The 19474-nt window shown below is 38.4% G+C and overlaps 1 protein-coding gene across 4 annotated transcripts in view; it reads left to right on the forward strand.

Annotated features, from left to right (window-relative positions):
• Window positions 405-19474, forward strand: part of N4BP2L2 (NEDD4 binding protein 2 like 2) — a 45143-nt gene continuing 26073 nt past the window's right edge. For 3 of the 4 annotated variants that reach the window (XR_002432961.1, XM_021378258.1, XM_021378274.1), the window contains exons 1-5: window positions 405-580; window positions 3127-4547; window positions 13196-13320; window positions 17607-17695; window positions 18067-18143. Coding sequence is in view for 3 of the 4 variants with exons in the window: in XM_021378258.1 (XP_021233933.1) it covers window positions 431-580; window positions 3127-4547; window positions 13196-13320; window positions 17607-17695; window positions 18067-18143 (1862 nt within the window). In the remaining variant the exon portion in view is untranslated. The remainder of the gene's footprint in view (window positions 581-3126; window positions 4548-13195; window positions 13321-17606; window positions 17696-18066; window positions 18144-19474) is intronic. The other variant, XM_021378281.1, reaches the window with a different exon arrangement.

A 19474-nucleotide genomic window follows, 5' to 3' on the forward strand; every position in this document is an offset into this window, starting at 1 on the left:
ACATCTCCTGCCCTCGCTGCTCTGACTGCTCGGAGCCCATCATCTACTCACACACTGAGAATTAAAACAAACAAACAGCCTAAAATCCACTGCTCCGCGTTGGCTTTGAGAATTCTTCCCCACGGAGAAGGAACAGGGTGTAAAAAGACAACCCTAACGTCACTCCACCAGCACACAGCAACCGACCCAGAGCACCACGCCTCCCCTCACGCCGGGGCTCGCGGCGCGAGCCCCTCAGGCGCGAGCCCCTCAGGCGCGAGCCCCTCAGGCGCGAGCCCCTCAGGCGCGAGCCCGCGACGCCTCCTGCCCGCGACACCGCCCTCCTGTTCGCCGCCCGCTGAGCAACGACTCCACCCCCAGCCTCCGCCGAGGGCATCCTGTGAGATGTATGTAGTCCTACGCTCTGCGAGACGGAACTACAAGCCCCAGAATGAGCCGCGGTGAAGGGAGTGGGGGAGGCGGCGCCGGCGCCATTTTGAGAGCCAGGGTTCGCCTTCCACTCCCCTCCCCCACCGGCGGCCGAGGGTGCGCTGCTCGCCGGGGCGGCGGAAGACGGGTTGGTGGGCGTTCGTGTCTTGAGGTTGGTTTCCTCACCCGTATGCGGCTGAGGGGGAGAGAGGGGTCAGTGGGGGGGAGGTGGGCGCGGGAGCTAGGAGCCGGCTGCTGGGGCTGTGAGATCGGGCTGAGGGAAGCGTGTAGTTGGCTGGCGGGTGCACCCCTCGCCTCCCGAGCGCTGCCGCTCTCGGCCCGGCCCGGCCCTGCGCTGCGTCCCTGAGCGTGGAGGGCCCGGAGCGTTGTCTCCTCCGTGCCCAAACAGGCAGATCCGGGCTTTCCCCTAATCTTCAGCTTCTGCCACATGTGTCCTCTTTTTCCGTTTGTGAATTTAGACGTGGAGCTTAAGGCCGTCAGTTACTGGCTGGAGACGTTTGGCAGGTTAAAGCGGTGACATGGTGTTGCAAGCACTGCCAAAGGGGATCGTGTGTGCGGCTCAGGTTCGGCGCCTCCGACCATATCTTCACCGCAGTGCCACGGAGCTGTCAGGCTTCCCAGGGCAGTGGTCATGACCTTAAGCTGCTGGAGTTCAGGGAGTGTTTAGGCGATGCACTCGGATATATGGTCTGGTTTTTGGGTATTCCTGCGTGGAGCCAGGAGCTGGACTCAACGGTCCTTGTGGGGCCCTTCCAACTCAGGATAATCTGTGGTTCTATTCTGTCCCATTCAAAAGGCAAGACTGTTACACAGATTGCACTTTCTCAATATATGCATGCTCTGTCCTACCTGAGAGTGCAGGTGGAAATGTTTTCACGTGCAATTCTCCTTCCCTAAGGATTTCTGAACTAGCCTGCTGAAGATTAGAAAGAGAGTATTCCTTGTGTGGGACGGCCACAGAGCAGTATCCTCCATCATGAGAGAAATTCTCATGCAGCAGGTAGCTCACATGCTCCTTTCATTCCTCATGAAAATATGTGTATGCTTTGCTTAAGCCACATCCCACAGGAGACATGAATATAGAAATGAGGATAAAGCAACTTTTCACAGAATTGTAGGGATCAGAAGGAGCTCTGGAGATCATTGAGTCCAACACCCCTGCTAAAGCAGGTTCCTTGCAGCAGGTTGCGCTGTTTTTGAGTGGAGATAAAGTAACATTTTTGAGTAGTTGGGGGATAGAGATATATATCATGCTTGCTTTCTGATTTGCAAAAAGGAGGAACTGAGCAGCAGGAGATATGTGAAAAGCAATGTGTGTATCTTGAGAGGAGAGAGTATGGTACCCAGAGCAGCATTCCAGTAATTCCACGGAAGTATTGTCATGCATGGCTTTGTTTTTCCACCCTCTGGCAACAGTGCTATCTTCCAATTATCAAAATCAAATAGAAACAGTTAAATCTCCTTGGCTTAAGCACTTTCGGACTCTCTTTTTTACTTTGTACAGTAGGTGAGAAAGTGGCCAGATAAACACCCTGTCAGTTTTACATCTGAGGTTGAAGTGATGAATATTTCTTGCAAATCTTCCTCTGATGTTACCTACAAATCCTCTTCAGACGGAGAAAAGAAGTTGTTTCTTGTCTGAGATGATGAGCATGTAACATTTGATTAATATTAATTCTTAGAAAGTTGGAATATTCCACAGTTGACAGAGAGTAGTAGAATAAATTCTCTAGTAGGGTAAATACTTACTTTCTCATTTAATACTGCATTTGTTATACTGGAGGGCTTGCTAAGTATACTACTTGGCACTTAATTTGTTACATGATGACTATTGCTTTTCATTGCATTTTATATAGACTTTTATAGCACAAAGGAAAAGCGAAGTATGGGTGGTGGATGGGGCAATGGGATGACTGCATGTCACGCTGATCAGCACTATCTGACTTTGTTTTTAATTGCTCTCCCTCTGTCTGTCTGTCTTTCTGGAACTTACTGGCTCGTTCTTAGATTGTAATTCATTTGGTGCTGAGATTACCTTTTCCATTTATTTTTAAAAATATACATCTGAGTGTTTTTTGGTACCTAACAATGGTCTTCAGTTGTTGCGTAACCAGAAGCATAATGTCAGATTGTGAATTTAATTTTAAGCCTTATTTAAACAGTACCAAATTAGAAATGTCACCTGGTATCTGTTTTATTGGTGTTAAATGAATTAGCTGAGTTCAGTTCCTGTCACAGAAAATAATCCTGGTGTCTGAAGTATTTGCATTTTTGTTGGTCATCGCAGTAGTGATGTCAGGCATTAGTTTGTGCTTTGAAATTTGGCACGTGATTATCCAGTCATAGAGATCTGCAACACTTAGCAGATTAACAGAGGTCAGTGCAGAAATGAAGTTGTTGATGTAATTTATTTTTCAAATATAAAATTCATACGAAGCAAGCGTGATTTGTAAATTAAGATGCAAAACGTGACTCCAAGACTGGTTCAGCACTAATGTGTTTCTCATGTAAAGATGTTTAAATGAAGTTGCTATGCCTGCTTTTCTTCTTCTCAGTGAATACTTCACGTTCAGTGTGACAGTGGAAAGTCTGAAGGTGCACATCACAGGCCTCAGTAACTTGATTTTTTTTTACTTTGCTTTAAAATTGTTTGTGCTGATAATGTATTAATCTTTTTTTTTTTTTTTTTTTCCAAAGATGCTTCATGCTGAAAGTAGAATAAGGCTCTTGGAGTGTCAGGATGAAATCACAGCTGAACCATGTTCTAAAAAGATGAAGTCAACAGAAGGGGCTTTTGAGAAGCTCTCTGACTGTGGCAACCAAGGCATTCAAGAAGAAGGGGGCCCTGACAGAGCATCTAATGATTTGATACCGGTGTGCGTTTCAGATAATGAAGGGGAATATGAAGTGCAGAAGCAAGAGAAAATACCTGTGAATGTCTTGGGAACAGCTAATGAAGTGCTTCCAGAAGGTAATCTAGAATTTAGTCAGGCAGTTGATTCAGTGATTGTGCAGAACATAAGTCCTCCATTTGTATCAATAAATGACGCTAAAGATGAAGAAGAGAAAGATCCTCTTACTACAAATGATGTCAATGAAGATAATACTAATAATAGTTGTAAAGCATTCTCAGTAAATAGAAATGAGTCGGATGAAGAGTTTATTACAAGCAAAGAATTTATTGGACCGATTTACAAGCCTGCCGAAAGTAATGAGCAGGAGCAGTCTGGGAGCTGTGATGAGTATCAACACAGCGTGGGAGATGGAATGCATGAAAATAGAACTAGAGGAACTGAGACAAAAAAGGTGCAAGCTATTTCTTCTGCTGTATCAGGAATGGATGATGAACTGGACCAGTTCTACAAAGAAATTCACCAGCTGGAAAGTGAAAATTTAAATATGCTTCAGGAAAAAGAAACTGAAACTTCTCAGGAACAATATTCTCTGTATAACTGCAGTCAGACATCACAAGAGGATTATCAATGTGTGTTGCTGAACAGCCCACAACCATTTTATGAGAATGAACAGTATTTCTCTGGGGATCAGGGAAGTCAGAAAATAAGCAATGAGCAGCAGTTTGTCATGGAAACAAGTGGCTGGAAAACTGAAAATGCCTTTAATGGACAAATGGAGTCTAGTTATTCTGTGCCTGAATTCAGACCTGCCTGGCAGTCAGGGGAGTCTTTCATAGTACCTCAGGGGCCTCCTCCTCCTAGACTGAACCATCAGTCATGTTTTCAGATACTTAATTCCCCACAGCAAAAAACAAATGCTTTTCCTTCTCAGAATGATGAACTTTCTTATGAAAATTGCTATGGTTACCATGGAAATCGTGATATCAACTGTCGTGGTCCATTGCATGATCCGAGTAGCAGTATTGTTGGTCATACTGATTTCCATAGTACTCAGGTCTTCAGAAATGGAAATAATGATCAGAGTGGACTCCAAAGTAATGGTTTCTGTGAAACCAGAGAAGAGTATTGGGAAGAACCAAAAGCTTACAGTGCAGAAGGAATGCACAGATTTTCTTCCCCACCTGAGGAGAGGTTTGATTGTTCACAGAAAGTGCTCATAATCTTAAGAGGCCTACCTGGTTCTGGGAAGTCAACACTTTCTCGGTAAGTAAAAACTTAAAGCTTGGGAAGCTTACTTGGCCAAAAAAAAAAAAAAAAGAATTTTTTGCAAAGTTTATTAGCGAGCACTTGGCAAGATGTGGTATTTGTAAATTAGGCTATTAAAATGCAGTCCTTTTTATTTAGCAAAGACATCTGACAGTAAATATTAGAATCAGATGGCTTGTTTTTTGTCTCCATTAGTAAGAATTTTGATGAACAGAAGCTGATTTATGTTAATTTTAAAATGTTCTGTGACTTATTCTGAAACTCTCATATGCACTAGCATGTGATGGTCTTTTATTCTCAAATTTCTTTGTCTAAAAAAATTTTTTGGTAAAATCTAGCAGCAGTAGTAGTTTTTTATGGTAATGCAAAAAACTTCAAAGACCATTAGAAGAATTTTGCTTCTCTGAAAACATGTAATCTTTTTCTGTGTATTGGTGAAACTGCGTAATCCGGTTCATTTTTTTCATACTGATGTCTGTACCTTTTTTTTTATTTGTGAACACACAAGAAAGGTTTTATTTTCCCTTATAAATATACTTGTTGAAGTTTCCAACAGAGTTAAAGGCAAATATGAACTCCAGCTTGGATTTCCACCTTTTTTTTGCCTACTGTAAAAAGTGTATAGGCTGATAAAGAACAAAGGCACTGTCTGTAGTAAATGAGAACATGTTTCTTTTGCACACAAAAGAAGTTACTATATTAGTGTTTACTGATTGAGCTTCGTTTGTGGTTATGTTCTCTTGTATGTTAGTAGACTATTAAATAGATTCTGTGATTATGTTCTTTCTTGTTGTTTTGTTTTTGTATGAAGGAGTAGCATTATTGTGTGTGTTTTCTTTTTTGGTTTTTCCTAGTATTTAGGGGACCCTATCATAGAAGAATATCTACTAGAAATTTCTAACTCACATATTTTAACTCTCATTTTCTAGTTACTGATTGTTCTGTTTTGCAAACCTACATTTTTGAAGCTGAGTGTTCATACGTGGGTATTATTACAATAGTTTATAAAGTATATGAAAGCAATGTAGAAAGTAATAAAAAGTGGAAAAATACTGTTTCATTCAGTGCAGAAATAGGATAGTTTTAAATATGAAACTATTTAATATTATCTTTCCCATATTTTCTGTGGTGAATGGCATTTTAGTCTTTCTCCAAGTATGACAGTCATATTATCTAAAAGATCCTAAGTATCTTAAGTTTTTTATGAATCTGTATTCATGCTTTTTCATCTTCTACTTGTCAGATGAATTACTAATTTCATTTAACAGATGGGAAAGTAGGCGCTATGAGATCAAGGTCAATCATAGTCACTGAATTTGAGCGTAGAATTTGAACTGTGTGGGACTTGGTTGTCATTGTATTCAGCTATATGCAATTTTGTATGTTCAGAGCTTGGTTTCAATTGTTACTTTCTACAAAATCGTATTCCGGGGTCTCAGGTACTCAAGGGGTAGGATGGGCTGAGGGAAGAAACTGAAAAACGGAATTATATAAGATCATAGAGTTCTGCAGTGCAGACTAGGACAAGTAATGACACTGTAGCCTTGTGTTGTCATTAGTACCCATGATATCTTGGTAGTCTGGGCACCTTTAGGAACTCCAGACAAACCTCTACTGCTTGTGCTAGCAAAATGACTGTATAGGAAAAGCACAAAACTGACATGGTCTCTATGGATCAAGAGTAGAAGGGAGTGAGTTGCATCTTGTGAGTTTCCCAAGTATTTAATGACAGCAAAGCAGTATTGAGACTCAGGAATCTTGAATTCCAGTCTGCATTTTTGTGCAAACTGTGGATTTGTAAGTACAGACACATTTCCTCCTGCTCCCAAACTTGTCACATCTGTTCTTAATCTTCTAATGAAGTCTGTGTTTTGTTTTGACTTTGTCATCCCACATGCTTGGCATCAAAGACTTGTTTCTTGGAAGAGACTTCTGGAGGTCACCTGGTCCATCCTTCTGCTTGGAGCAAGAATGTCACCATCATTGGATCAAATCAGTCATGTTTTTTGTAGCCTGATCTTGAAAACTTCCAAGTAGTGTATTTTCTCAAAGGTTCTCTTGTGTTTGTAGGTCATATGCCATCTGGTCAACCCTTCCTTGTTTTTCAGCATACCTTTTGAACCAGGAAGCCCTGAACTGGACACAGTGCCAAACAAGAGACAGAGGGGAGATGATATCTTCCATTGACCACTTTTTCCCTAATAAAAAAGTAGCATGTGGTTTACTCTTCTTTTGATGAGAGTACACCATTGGTTCATCTTCAGTTTGAAATTCACTTGTAATCCGTAGATCTTTTCAGCTGGGTTGCTCAACCAGTTACTTTTCATTCTGTACTAATGCATAGGTTTCTTTTGCACCAGATGGAGAGCTTGGCGTTTTTCCATGCTGAGCTTCACTTAGCCCAGTGCTCAAATTTCTCTGTATCCTCCAGGATACTAAGCCTTAATGTTTAGTATGTCTGTCTTCGCTACCAGTGTGGTGTCATCTTGCAAGTTTTCTGCATCATCATCCAGGTTAATAGTGAAGATGCCCACAGACTTGATTTTGCTGTCAGCCCTGCTACTCTGCAGGTACTGATTGGAAATTTCAGAAGCCTTACCACATTCAAAGAATATCACGTTCATTGCTCTGACCTCATCCACAAAGCCAGTTGTTTCATCACAGTCTGGTCTGGCCACTGAACCATGATTTGTCTGTTGCAAACCCACCTTGACTTCCTAACAACCTTAATTTCCTTCACATGTTTGGAAATAGATTCCAACATGATGCACTCTGATATTTCTGGAAGCTGAGGTTAGGTGAGGTTGAGCAGCCTAGTTCCCTTGTCTTTATTCATCTCAAGTATATTGAGTATAATAAAATAATAATAATAATAATGCTATGCCTCAAAATAATTGAGGCATAGCATTAACCTTTTCCTGGTCACTGGAGATCTCCCATGATCTCATTGATTTATTACATGCATAGTCAGTCACAGTATAATATCTCTGCTTCTGCCCTAAAATTCTGAGTGGATTTCTTGCTTTGATCTTCCTCTCTTTTCTCCCTGGGATCACCTTGTCCCAGTGTCTGCTGCTGGTGTGGTCTCATTCCCAGGTTCATTGTACTGATTTCTTTGTTGCACTTAGCTCTTTTGCCTTGTCCCTATTTCCTCTGGTGACAGCTGTAAGTTGCTTATTCCAGTTTGTACCACTGTGCTTCCTATGTCCTTCCTATTTTAGGCCAGTTTTCTTGTTCTCTTGCTGTTCTTAAGGTTGTGCTGGGAGAAATGCATTCTCATAATGCAGTGTTGGTGCTGATCCAGATTGCTTCAACTGCAGAATTGCTTTGTTCAGGAGTAGACTTATTGCAGTGGGAATCTTTGCTTTTTCTGCTCTGCTTTGTACAAAAACGAGTGCTTTTTACTTCTATTTTCTGCGCGTGTGATGTTTTAAAGTCCTGCAGTTTGGGCAGAGGTGTGTGTGTGGGGGGGAAGGTAGAAGAAAAAAAACAGATGCATGTACTTTGCCACATAACGCTTCCTTAATCCAAAGCACTTCAGAGAAAAGCTTGGAAAATGCTTTTTTTTCCTTTGCTTTGGATGTGATTTTACAAGTTAGCTAGAAATTTTCTGTACCATTTTGCCCAGGTAGATACCCAGTGATGGTATCTTTAGCTCAGGTAGCAAAAACATGCTATAATTTTAAGTACTTGGTAATGTGATTTTAGAATGTAAATGCCATTGGAAAAAGTTAAAAAAAAAAAAACTTTGATTTTTAAGATACTTTGCAAATGAACTTGGCAGCAATTCCAATTTTCCATTCCTCTATAAATATATCAACATGAATTTGTATAAAAGTGAGCTTAATGAGTTTGAAAAAACTAATATTGGCATCATTTACGAAATACATTTGAAATTAAATCTGTTATTAGGCCTGTATATAGGAGAGTACTCCAGAAAGAGAATACTGCTCCTGGAGTGAAGAACTTCTGAGTCTTGGGAGTTAAATAAGTATTTATAGCTGAATGTAGAAATATTTTTGTGCTTTTGTTTCTAATTATGTGTTTCTTTAAACATACTGCCTGTAACAGTGTTAAAAGTATCATTTACGTAGCTCAGTAGTACTACAGATCTTTAAAAACTATTTAATTACAGTCTGGTTTTTTTCTTGTCTGTATGATAAGTTAGCTATTTTTAATAATTTGTTAGATTTTAAGACATCTTAACTGTAAAGTTATTCATCAAAGTAGGCTAACTGGAATGCAGAGTGTGGAACTGTTTTAAAAAAATAAATTTAAAGCAGCTTTGTGGGTGTATGCGGATATGCATATGCTGGAAAAAAATACGCGTTGGTTTGCTGACTAGTTAATGTGAGCACTTGAACTTCCAGATGAGTTTTGTGTGTAGGAATGATAGCTTCCATTAGATCAACTAGCATGTCTAAAAAAAGTAAGTGAGCTGCTGTAATTTTTATATCTGCTTCATTGACACTGTCCTGTTAGGTTCAGAGGTGAATGCTCAATTGCAGGGAATGGATAGGGTGAAAAAGAGCTGGGTTGCAGTGGTTGGTTAATACTGCTATTCGTGTCAGGCATGTGCACATGGTGATGCTTACTGATCTGTAATTTGACTTGCCTGTTAGAGAATTATTTCTCTTCCTTGTTTTTTTCTTCCCCACTTCACAGCAGTGGAGTCATCTCTGTGTGATTAGATAGTAATGATTCATTCTTTGCATAGGTGTACTTTGTTGTTTCTGTCTGAGTTCGTGAGCCTAGGATAAATTTTATTTCCAAATACATCTTAGAAATTTGTAAATGATTCCTTATGAAGTTGATGTTCAAGATTTTAGAAGTTTAAATACCACAGATTCTGAAAGAGGCAATTGTCAGACTTCTAAAGTGTTATCTTATGACTTAATGCCATAGTTATGAAATGGACTATGAACATTGTCATAATAGTTGAAGCTCTAGTTCATAAAGTCATTACTTGGAGATGGTCTGTGTGTTGGATTTGAGGTAAAGATTCCGTTACCCTGGCATCTCTGGTAGTCAGTCTGCCTTCCCGGTTATGCAGTTTCAGGATTATTCTTGTAAACATAGTTTAGTGTATTAAATCTGTTATACTGGTTACGTAGGTTCATAAATTGTGGTGTGTTTGGAGCATTGAGGAATAGTTATAAAATATTTCAAGAATAAACTCTGTTGATGGATTTGCAAGATTCCCGGCTCCTTGTAGTGTTTCTTTATTGCTAGGACTGTTGTGGTTTAGAAAATACAACAGAAGAATTTGAGTAAATGAATTATTTTACAGAACTCTAAACAGTTTCTGCAAATCAAAATACAGATGAGTGCCCCATTAGTTGCTGTGTGTTCATTCACCAGTTCATATTTATCCCCACACAAACCTGATAGCCAGGCTCCTGAGAGCTGCAGTGGGTGCCTGTGTTCGCACTGCTCAGCTAGTAGAAGAATCAGGTCCCATTTATTAGTTCTTATCTCTGTTATTGAGGAAGATTTTTCTTACGCTCTAATATACATGCAAATGGATTCAGCACACAAAAAGTGAGTGCAGAGGGTGGTTCCAGTTGTTCTGAGCATTAGCTGGAAAATATAGAATACTGAAAATAAGGAAATTGGGCCATGTGTGAAATCCTGGCAAGGTAACTTAGTGAATGCACGTTCCTGTTAAATATTTTATACGAAACAGGAATTGGTATGAAAAAAGAGTGCTGTTTTCTGTGCTGTATGATTTACTGGTGCCGTTTGATTTGCTTTATTTGTGCTCTCCTACCAGTGAAATACACATCCTACTAAAAACAAAGACTCAAACAAAAATAATGATCGAATGATGTCCAACAAAGTGCCTGTAATTTTGTCGTATCGTACTCTGCTTTGTGAAATAGCACTGGTCTTTACTTGGAGGTTACCTTGTATGCTGGAAAAGAGAGAAAGAGCAAAAAGGGAAAAAACAGCTTGTAGGCATCTTTGATCATGTTACTTCACAGATGCATTACTCGTAGTTTCTTCTGTTCCCCAGTAATTTTATTTTTATTGTTGTAAATCTCTGTGCTTTAAAGGTGAGAATAAACAACAACTTAATTGTAGGACAGTAATTGTGTAGGAATATAAATAATTATTATGCTAAAGTTTTTTATAGTTTTTTTGTTGTTGATGATTGGTAAAACTGGATTTATTTTTTTCCAGCTGAGTTTTTAAAGAAGATGTCTAGCTTTAACTGATGTAACGTTGGGCCATTCACAGTCTTTAAACTCTGAGCTCTACAAGGTCTGTTGTTGATGATGTGGCAATACATAGCAAATTCCTTGTGTGGGAATTAAACTTAAGTAGCGCTCCCTGCAGCTATTTATGGGAAAGCTCGGTAACTTAGAACTAATGTACATTTGTTGCCTTAGGTTGTTTGGGATTTGGCCAGCTCTCCTTTGTTCCTGGCACCTCAACAGCAGTGCATCACACATACTGCTGGTGCAGTTTACTTTTTGTAGCCTTTGGGTACAGTGCCTGTTTTTGAGTCTGAGTAGTTGCCTAAATTTCCATTGGGCAATGGAATCCAAGAGTTTCAATGGAGTATAGATGCTCTGTGGCAATGACTGGCTATTTTTATAAATTTGAATACACTATAGAAAACAAAAACAGTCATGGGGGTTGGACTGTAGATCTGACTTCAAGGAGGATTATCTCCATTTCATAGGATTTTCCTTTAAACACCAGTTTCCAAGGATTTTCTGAAAATACGGTTTGTGTTTGACAGAATAGAGATTACTCACTGGGTTGGATTAATGTGGATTCGATCGTGTGTAAGGAGTTCTGATATTGCGGATCAACCAGGGGGTAACTCCCCCCTGCAACTTTGCTGTCATTGATTTCTCTGATTCACAGGTATTTGTTGGAGTTTCTGGGCAATACTGAGCATGAATTTTAGTTAACTCCAAAAATTAGCTCAGTTATGCCTCTCAGTGGTTTAAGTACTGCATTTCACGACAATGCAAATATAGAATTCTAGAAAAGTTTAATGGATTTGTGCAATATTCTTTCATCACTCATTGCAGTAAGTAATATAAGTAATAGTATTAGTCGTTGCCGTAACTAATATAATAATCAGAAGCATTACCAATAATATGAAATATTATAAAACAGAATAAAAGTAAGCATATTAACAGTAAACTTTACAACCACTTTCTTCTGAGATTTCCTTTTTGCTGTGGTTGGATTTCCCCAGTGTCTTCTGTTCTTTATGTTGAGGTTGTTCTCATCTAACTTCCTGCTGTAATTTTTAATGTTAGGTTATTCTGATCCACAAATGAAATAAACTTCTGGTAAGATATCTGTGCTGCTTAGAAATGACAGGCCTAAAAAACTGGGTAAATGTAAAACTCACACTGCAATCCGTTTTACTTTCTTACCTTTTTGGATTCTAATTTGGATCTCTGCATTTTATTCAGTTGCTTACTGTTTGGTTTTGATTTGTCTGATCATTTCTTCCCCTTTCATTTCACCCATCAAACTCATGCTCTGTTGAAAGTCACCATAAAATGGCATTTCCTCAGGAAGCCAAGCTAACCCACTTTAATCAAGTGATTTAAATGGTTCAAGAAGTGATTGTTCTTCTCCCGATTTGAAGTTTAATACATGCAGGAATAGTAAAACACATGCTTTTCCTATCACCTTGTTAACCCTGAAGTGTGAATGACAACGATTAAAATCTGTATCTTAAATTTCTTGTCACCTATTAGACTGGAACTGCAATTCTACAGGATGTGGTTATCCCTGTAAGCAGCTCACTGCTGCTCTGCTAGAGGAGGTCTGTATTGATCTCCCTTGACTGCTTTTCTTGTATCATCTTTTTGGGCCTTCACTTGAATAAGCACAAATGCTAAAGTTTCTGATAATTGACACAGGGAAAAAAAAAAAAAAAAAAAGAGAGAAAAGGATCACTTTTTTTCTGAGTAACTTGTAGATGCAGTGAGTGCCGGAGTTGATGAGAAGGTGGGTGTGAGTAAGATTGTGTGGCCTGGATTGGGGCAGATGACATAGAAATGGAATATCAAAAGTATAGGATATTGGAGGAATGGGTATACTCCTTTGTAATCCTGACTTTCATTAGTATGAAAATCCTGAAATTTTATTGTGATCTTATATTTTCCCCTGAAAATATTAGAATTGCTGTAAGCATTAGAAGTTTTCTTTTACTATTCCTATTCAACGCATATTGTATGTGCAGGTAGCATGAGCAGTGGTTAGAAGAACGGTTTAAGCATGCAGTTCATTTCTCAGTTATATCCAGATCCCGTGATCGCATTGGTTCCTAGAGATAATTACAGATAAGAATTGACTTGGGAAATGTTAATGAATACAATAAATGACCATGAGGTGCTTAGAACCTATTGTGACAGAGCCATGAAGTAGATGGCGACAAACTTCTTTTAAGTTGGAGAAACAACAAATATAGGAGTAGAGAGGGGGGAAGGTACTGCTTTAATTTGAATTGGAATTAATAGTATATTTATTTGTTTCCAGTATAAACCAGTTTGAAGTTCGCAAGAATCTCAGAAGTAGGGCACAAATTTATTTTAGATATATTGTTTTTTGGAGGGGTTTAATATGAAAAATAAATCTTGTAATATTTTGCATTTCCCTTTTTTCAATAGTGTTCTGCTTGGTTGTAGTCGTGATGGCATTGTACTCAGCACCGATGATTACTTCCGTCAGCAAGATGGATATACGTATAATGCTGCTCAGCTGGGTGATGCCCATGACTGGAACCAGAAGAGAGGTTTGAATGCATAAAAGAAATTCTATTAAATTACTCTTCTATTTAGGAAATAGAAGTACAGCGTAACATGCATGTGCTAATGGTATGTATGAGATGGAGCATGAATGTGTGTGTATAAGTGTAGGTGTGTGCATATATAAATAAAACTGTCAGAGTATACGTAAGTATTTGTATTTTAAATGTTTGTTATATTTTAATCTGTATAAACTTATATTAGATTTTGAAATTGCAGAAGATGCAAATTCTGAGGACAAAATCTCTCTTCTCTGTGCTATGACCTGCTGATTTGTTACATTTGAGACTAGCATCCTTATGTTGGAATTGAACGTTTTTTGCTGGCATCAGCAGTGTCTTATTTTTTCCAGAGACTTTCCTGATCTGAGGTTCATCCAAGATTCATGGAAGAGTTTTTCTGAGGAAAGCTTTAGTTTTCTTCTGTAGGTTAACACTTTAATAGGACTTATTACACCTGGCAGTCAAGGATTGAATTTAACTGGTAGAGAAGTAGGTACCTGAGGTAAGAAGGGTAGGAGACAGGCTGATTCTTGCCCTTTCTCTAGTAGTTTTCTGAGAATCTGTACATTTTTGATCTGCTCCAAGGATGGGACAAACTGAGCAACTCTTATGCCTGTGCATGCAGATTAAGACATTGCAGCAGAGAGATTAAACAGAAGCTTCCTTCATGTGTAAGAGGAACGAATCCTTCTTTGCATCAAAAGCTATGGAGCACCAAAGGAAAAAAAATCTGCAGGATAGTACAAATATTCTCCCTTTTTCTTCCATCCTCACTCTAATAAAAAATTTATGATGCACTGAGGAAAAGTTACAAATGAACAGTGAAGAATTTTTTTTCTAGCAATTATTGGAATTGTAAAACTTGTAAGAAGCACTTTTGACATTGCATTGCAGCAATAAGAAGTATTTCAGAGGAAGCTGCCAATTGTCTGGGGAGCAGAAAAGCTGATAAGATAGACTGACTGCATGAGGGATTTAGATGAACAGGATTTAAAACTCTTGAATGTTTAGAAGACAGTGAATTACATATCCTTGATAACAAAGCACATATGCATTTAATTCATAGGTTGTAGGATCAAGTGCACAAATACAGCAAATGCTGGAATTAATTTGCCATTGTGACTTCAATACAATCTTTCTTCACAAGCTTTTGTAAATTTTGGCCCTGTTATCTTCATTGGCAAATTGACTATTCCCTTTAATCTTTGTACTTTTTATTAATCTTTCCTGAATGTCATCTTTCAGGATTTTTCCCTTGCTTCTGCCAGGCTGTCATGTCAATCTGTCACTTGTGCAAGGTTAATGAAGCCAGAGCAGTATATTGTTCAGTTTTCATGGCTTTCTCCACTGATTCTTAGCGCTCCATTAGAACGTAGGTTTTTTTCTTCCTTCCATCTACATGGTTGCTTCCCAGCCTCTTTTCCTTTAGTTTCTTCTTGTTTTATGGATTGATTTAATCAGGATAAATCCCTAGTTCTCTACAACAACTTTGTTGGTTTTTTCTTCCTTTGGATACTTGCTTCGTTCAGTGTACAGACTGAACAGTGTTTGTTGAATGAGCACATATACAACAGATGTGTATATATATACTTAATAATCCCCAGTACTCATTGTGGATCTCTCTTGTCAGTTAATATATACTGGTTTTGATTCTGTTTAGCAAGACATTATTAATTCTCCTGGGAATGCTTTCACAACACTATTCTTCATATTTTGAGTTGCAGATATTTCAGTTCTGTCATCTAGTTCATCATATTAAGTTCCCTGCGAGCACTAGTGGTATTATATTCTGAATTTTTTTTATTGGCAAGCTGAGGCACAGTTGTTAAACTAACTTGCTATTTTGGATGCCGGACTTAGCAATTTAAACGTTCTCTTCAGGAAATGTAGTAGTAATAGAACTTTACATATTTGAAATAAATTTTCACTGTCCTCGTATGAGTTCATATCACTTCTGTAAATAATATCTGCGGCTTTTGAAACTGACAGCTAGAAAATGAAGATCAGGCAAAGTAGTGGCCATTTGGAATGTTCGAGAACATTCACCAAAAGATGGTCCTCCTTCATTTACAGTCATCCTGGCTTACTCAGTGTTTGTCTTACAATTATCTCAAGAAAGGGGATTGCTTGAGTCATGCTGATGATCTGATACATACTCCTAATCCAACTTCGGAACAAGTCCATGTGCTGAAAGAGGTAGGGGAGGAAATAGTGCACAAAGACATGTGTTAAATGCAATATGATAATGCATATGTCCAATAATTACTACGCAGCCAGCCTTGGATCATGCATTTCCTAAGGTTCAGGGTTTTACTTTGAAGCCATGGTGCATTTTTTATTTCTTGTGCCCTTTTTATGTGTTTTGAAAGGTAGACTGAATTCTTCTCTTTGTCTTGCAAGATCTTTGAAATGTGGAATTCCTGACATGTTTGTGGCTCACATTGTTAATACTGCTTAGAACTAAATAAAAGTTAATCTTTTTTTTTTTTTTCAACGTGTAGTACCAGAGCAGTTGATTTTTTTTTAAATTGAATTCATCTTTTCAATACTTCTTTAAACAGCAAAAGAATTATTCTTGTGTTTTATGGATTTGACAGAGGTCTTACTTTGATTGTAAGATGCTTTAGAGTAATTGTTAGAGGCACTGAGGAACCTAATGCATGAATCTGAAGTTAGAGATCTGCTTCTCCCTCTGGCTTAGTTTCAGGCTGCAAAAAGAACCTAGTTCACGAAACAGTCCTTTTCTGAAGATGTAGTGTCCCTTTCCACAAAAGGTGATAGAGGCCTTCTTTTCAAATCTAGAAGGTGAAGGAAATTGAAACAATGAAAATTAAGGTAGGACGTTTGTCACAATAGTGAGATACTTCAGTACCCTCTGTAGGTACTCTTTTTCTAGGAGTTCTTTCTGCACTTCTGGTAAGAATAGCTTAATTGGTATCCTAGTTTCTCTGAAGTAGGTGTAAGATGTCAAGCTGATATGATTATAGTACTTGAGTTTTTAAATTGCTTGGCTAAGTCTCCTATATACCATTATGCAGAAGCTGGTTGTCATAGTCATTTGTTTTAGTTATGTTGTACAGCTCCCTTTTTAAGCATACTTTTTTTTTTTTTTTTCCAGGGACAAATCCTGGTAACATGAGTTAGCAGTCCTCTCAGAATGCTTTCTGGACTGACTGTGGGAGATAAGGGATTCAGAGGAATGAATGCCTGATCTCAAGCTCAGGGTTAGATTTTGCCTTGGTTGCAGCTAGGACAGAATTGATTTTCTCTGCAGCGGCTGGTGTGGTGCTGTGTTTTGGCTTCAGGAGAAAAACTGCTGGTTACGCACTGATGTTCAAGTTATTGCTGAGCAATGCTGCACAGAGCTAAGAATGTTTTCATTATTCAGCTTCTTGTACTGTCCTGCCAGTGAGGGGGCTGAGAGTCACAAGGGACTGGGAGGGGACACAGCCAGAGCAGCTGACCTAAACCAACCAAAGGGATATTCCCTACTACATGACATAGTGTGAGGAAACTGTAACGCTAAGGGGAGCTGGCTGGGGAGGCAGCCACTGCTCAGGGATTGGCTGGGCATTGGTCATGTGTAGTGAGCAGCTGTGTTGCACAGCGCTTGTTTTGTATATGTATACCTATATATATTATTATCATTACTATTATTTCTCTCTTCTTTTCTGTTTTAGTAAACAGTTTTTATCTCAACCTATGAGTTCTGGCTCTTTTTTCATTTCTCTCCTCTGTCCCACTGGGACTGGGGACAGTGGGTGAAAGGCTGTGTGGTATTTAGCTGTTTGCCATGTTAAACCTCAACAGGTCTGGACACAATAGAATAATTTTTTTAATGGATCTCACTAATATTTTGGATGTCTTTGCATGAAGATTATGTATTTCTTAACATTTTGTTGAATGACTGCACTACCTAGCCATAGATTCCGGTTATGAATGTACCACGTGCTGCTGGTAAAGCTGGAACCTGAATATGGTTTCGTGCCAGGATTCTCTTTGTTAATGCTCAACAAGACACGTACTTTCAGCAGCTTAGTTGTATTGCTTCAGTGCTTCCCATTTAACCCTTTGTATCAATTCATCACTACCTTGGTTTTATTATGTTCCTTGCTTCATTTCTCCTACCTATTTGCTCATTCTACTTTCAGTTTCCATCTCTACTTCTCACAGAACCGTGTGTTTCAATCAGACTAGATTAATGCAAAAACTTTCTTGTGTGCATCATTTTATTTGAATTGCTTATTTACATGCAGTTTCTTTTGTTGCAGCCAAACAGGCGATGGAGCAGGGAAAATCTCCAGTTATAATAGACAACACTAATACTCAAGCCTGGGAGATGAAACCATATGTGGAAGTGGTAGGTTTTATTGTGCAATTATACCATCTGTTGCAGCTCTGAGAGTTCACCTTCATATGCAGTAAACTGGTCTGCTGTGTGCAGAAACATCTACCTTACTCGAGTTTCTGAAGAGAGACCGCATATTGATAGAATCAGTAAATGGTATGGCAGTAGTCCAGAACAGTTTTAGGACGGACCTGATCTAATCTGCTTAGCCTGGAGTAAAAGCTAAGACACGTTCGGGGCAAGTGAAATTCAGCATACTACCAATGTATAGTTAACTACATCTGTTATTGTAGTGGTCCGTGAACTTCTTGTTATGGTCATTACTGTTTATATTTTATATAATAATGCTACTCATATGAGACATTTTTCTTTGCTTGCTACAGGCTCTAGAAAAGGGATACAGAGTGGAATTCCGTGAGCCAGATACTTGGTGGAAATTTGATCCTGAAGAACTAGAAAAGTAAGGTTTATATTACATAAATCATTGTACTTATATATAGAAAGCAATAAACATATTTGCCCATGAAAATATATATGTATAGGAAGTTTATATTTTATCCAATATCTTATACTGAGCATATAATTTAACTATTTGTTTAAAATATGCACTTTGAGATACATTAGTCATATGTGGATATCAAAATCTTGTCTTGTTGATCCTAGAAGTCAATATTAAAACTTTCTTGGAAGTGAATTAAACAGTGATTAACTATTGTAGAAAGTGCTTCTATTGTAATGAAAAATTTAAGTTATCCTGGGAAATTTGTTGCTACAAAACAGACAATAAATAGAAGGTAAAAGGAAATTATACATTGTAGTAAGAATGCATCAATAGAAGTGCCTTATGTCTGCTTTCTTTAGATGTCTCGTTGTCAGGGAACAGTAGTACCTTCCTAATCAGTAAAGGTTAAAAAGGAAGTTTGTGTTTTAGGTTATTCTGTCTCAGGATTTTGTAAAACCATTCCCAGTCTTCAGAGGATCTAACATAGAGTAGTAATTTTGGACATAAGTTGTCGGACCTGTTGATGATGAGAGTGCCTCAAAAGCTGTTTATTATTCTTGGTTAATTTCTCTTTTGTCTCAGGCAGATCTTCTTTAGGAATCTGAGAGGTACCAACCCAACTTAGGGGACTTTCAGTGTTTGAAATGCAATTTAATATTTTCGTGTTCTCTTACTGTTCGTAATTTTATTTGCCTGCAGCTGACTTGGTTTATCATTGCTTCAGCTTTGTAAAATAGCCCCTACAAAACACCAAGCGTGTGTGTGTAATACCTATATTACTGACTGAGACTTTATTGTGTGTTCTTAGTAAATCTTCTAAAATACTATTCTTTTGGTCCTAAGCTACCACTGATTTATTCTTAGAGATGGAGTCATCTCTCTTTGGGATGAGTTCTAGCAAATTTTTCTAGTTTATGATACAGCACTGCCGAGTTAGGAAGGAAGCTGCTCTAGTAGTCAGATGTTTCTAAGATGTTCAGTGTGAGATTTCCTTTGCATGAGACATACTAGAATTTTCCAGGAAAATGTGTGTTTTCTCATGATCTGACTAGGTAACAAAGTAAAAACAAAAAATGAAACGTTGTTGTTACCAGTGGATTTTATTGTCCAGTCGTTAATTGTAATACCAAAGTTTTTATCATTAACAAAATGAAAAGAAAGCCCTTGAACTATGAAGTGATTTTACCTGTCTATATGAGTTTTCTGGAACCTTTTTAGCCAATCCAGTTGCTTTATGTATTTGAAGAGAATTGCATGGTCAGCAAATTTTGTTTTTTGAGAGTTTTGGG

The sequence above is a fragment of the Numida meleagris genome, chromosome 1, assembly GCF_002078875.1.
Source record: "Numida meleagris isolate 19003 breed g44 Domestic line chromosome 1, NumMel1.0, whole genome shotgun sequence".
Classification (NCBI taxonomy): Eukaryota; Metazoa; Chordata; class Aves; order Galliformes; family Numididae; genus Numida; species Numida meleagris.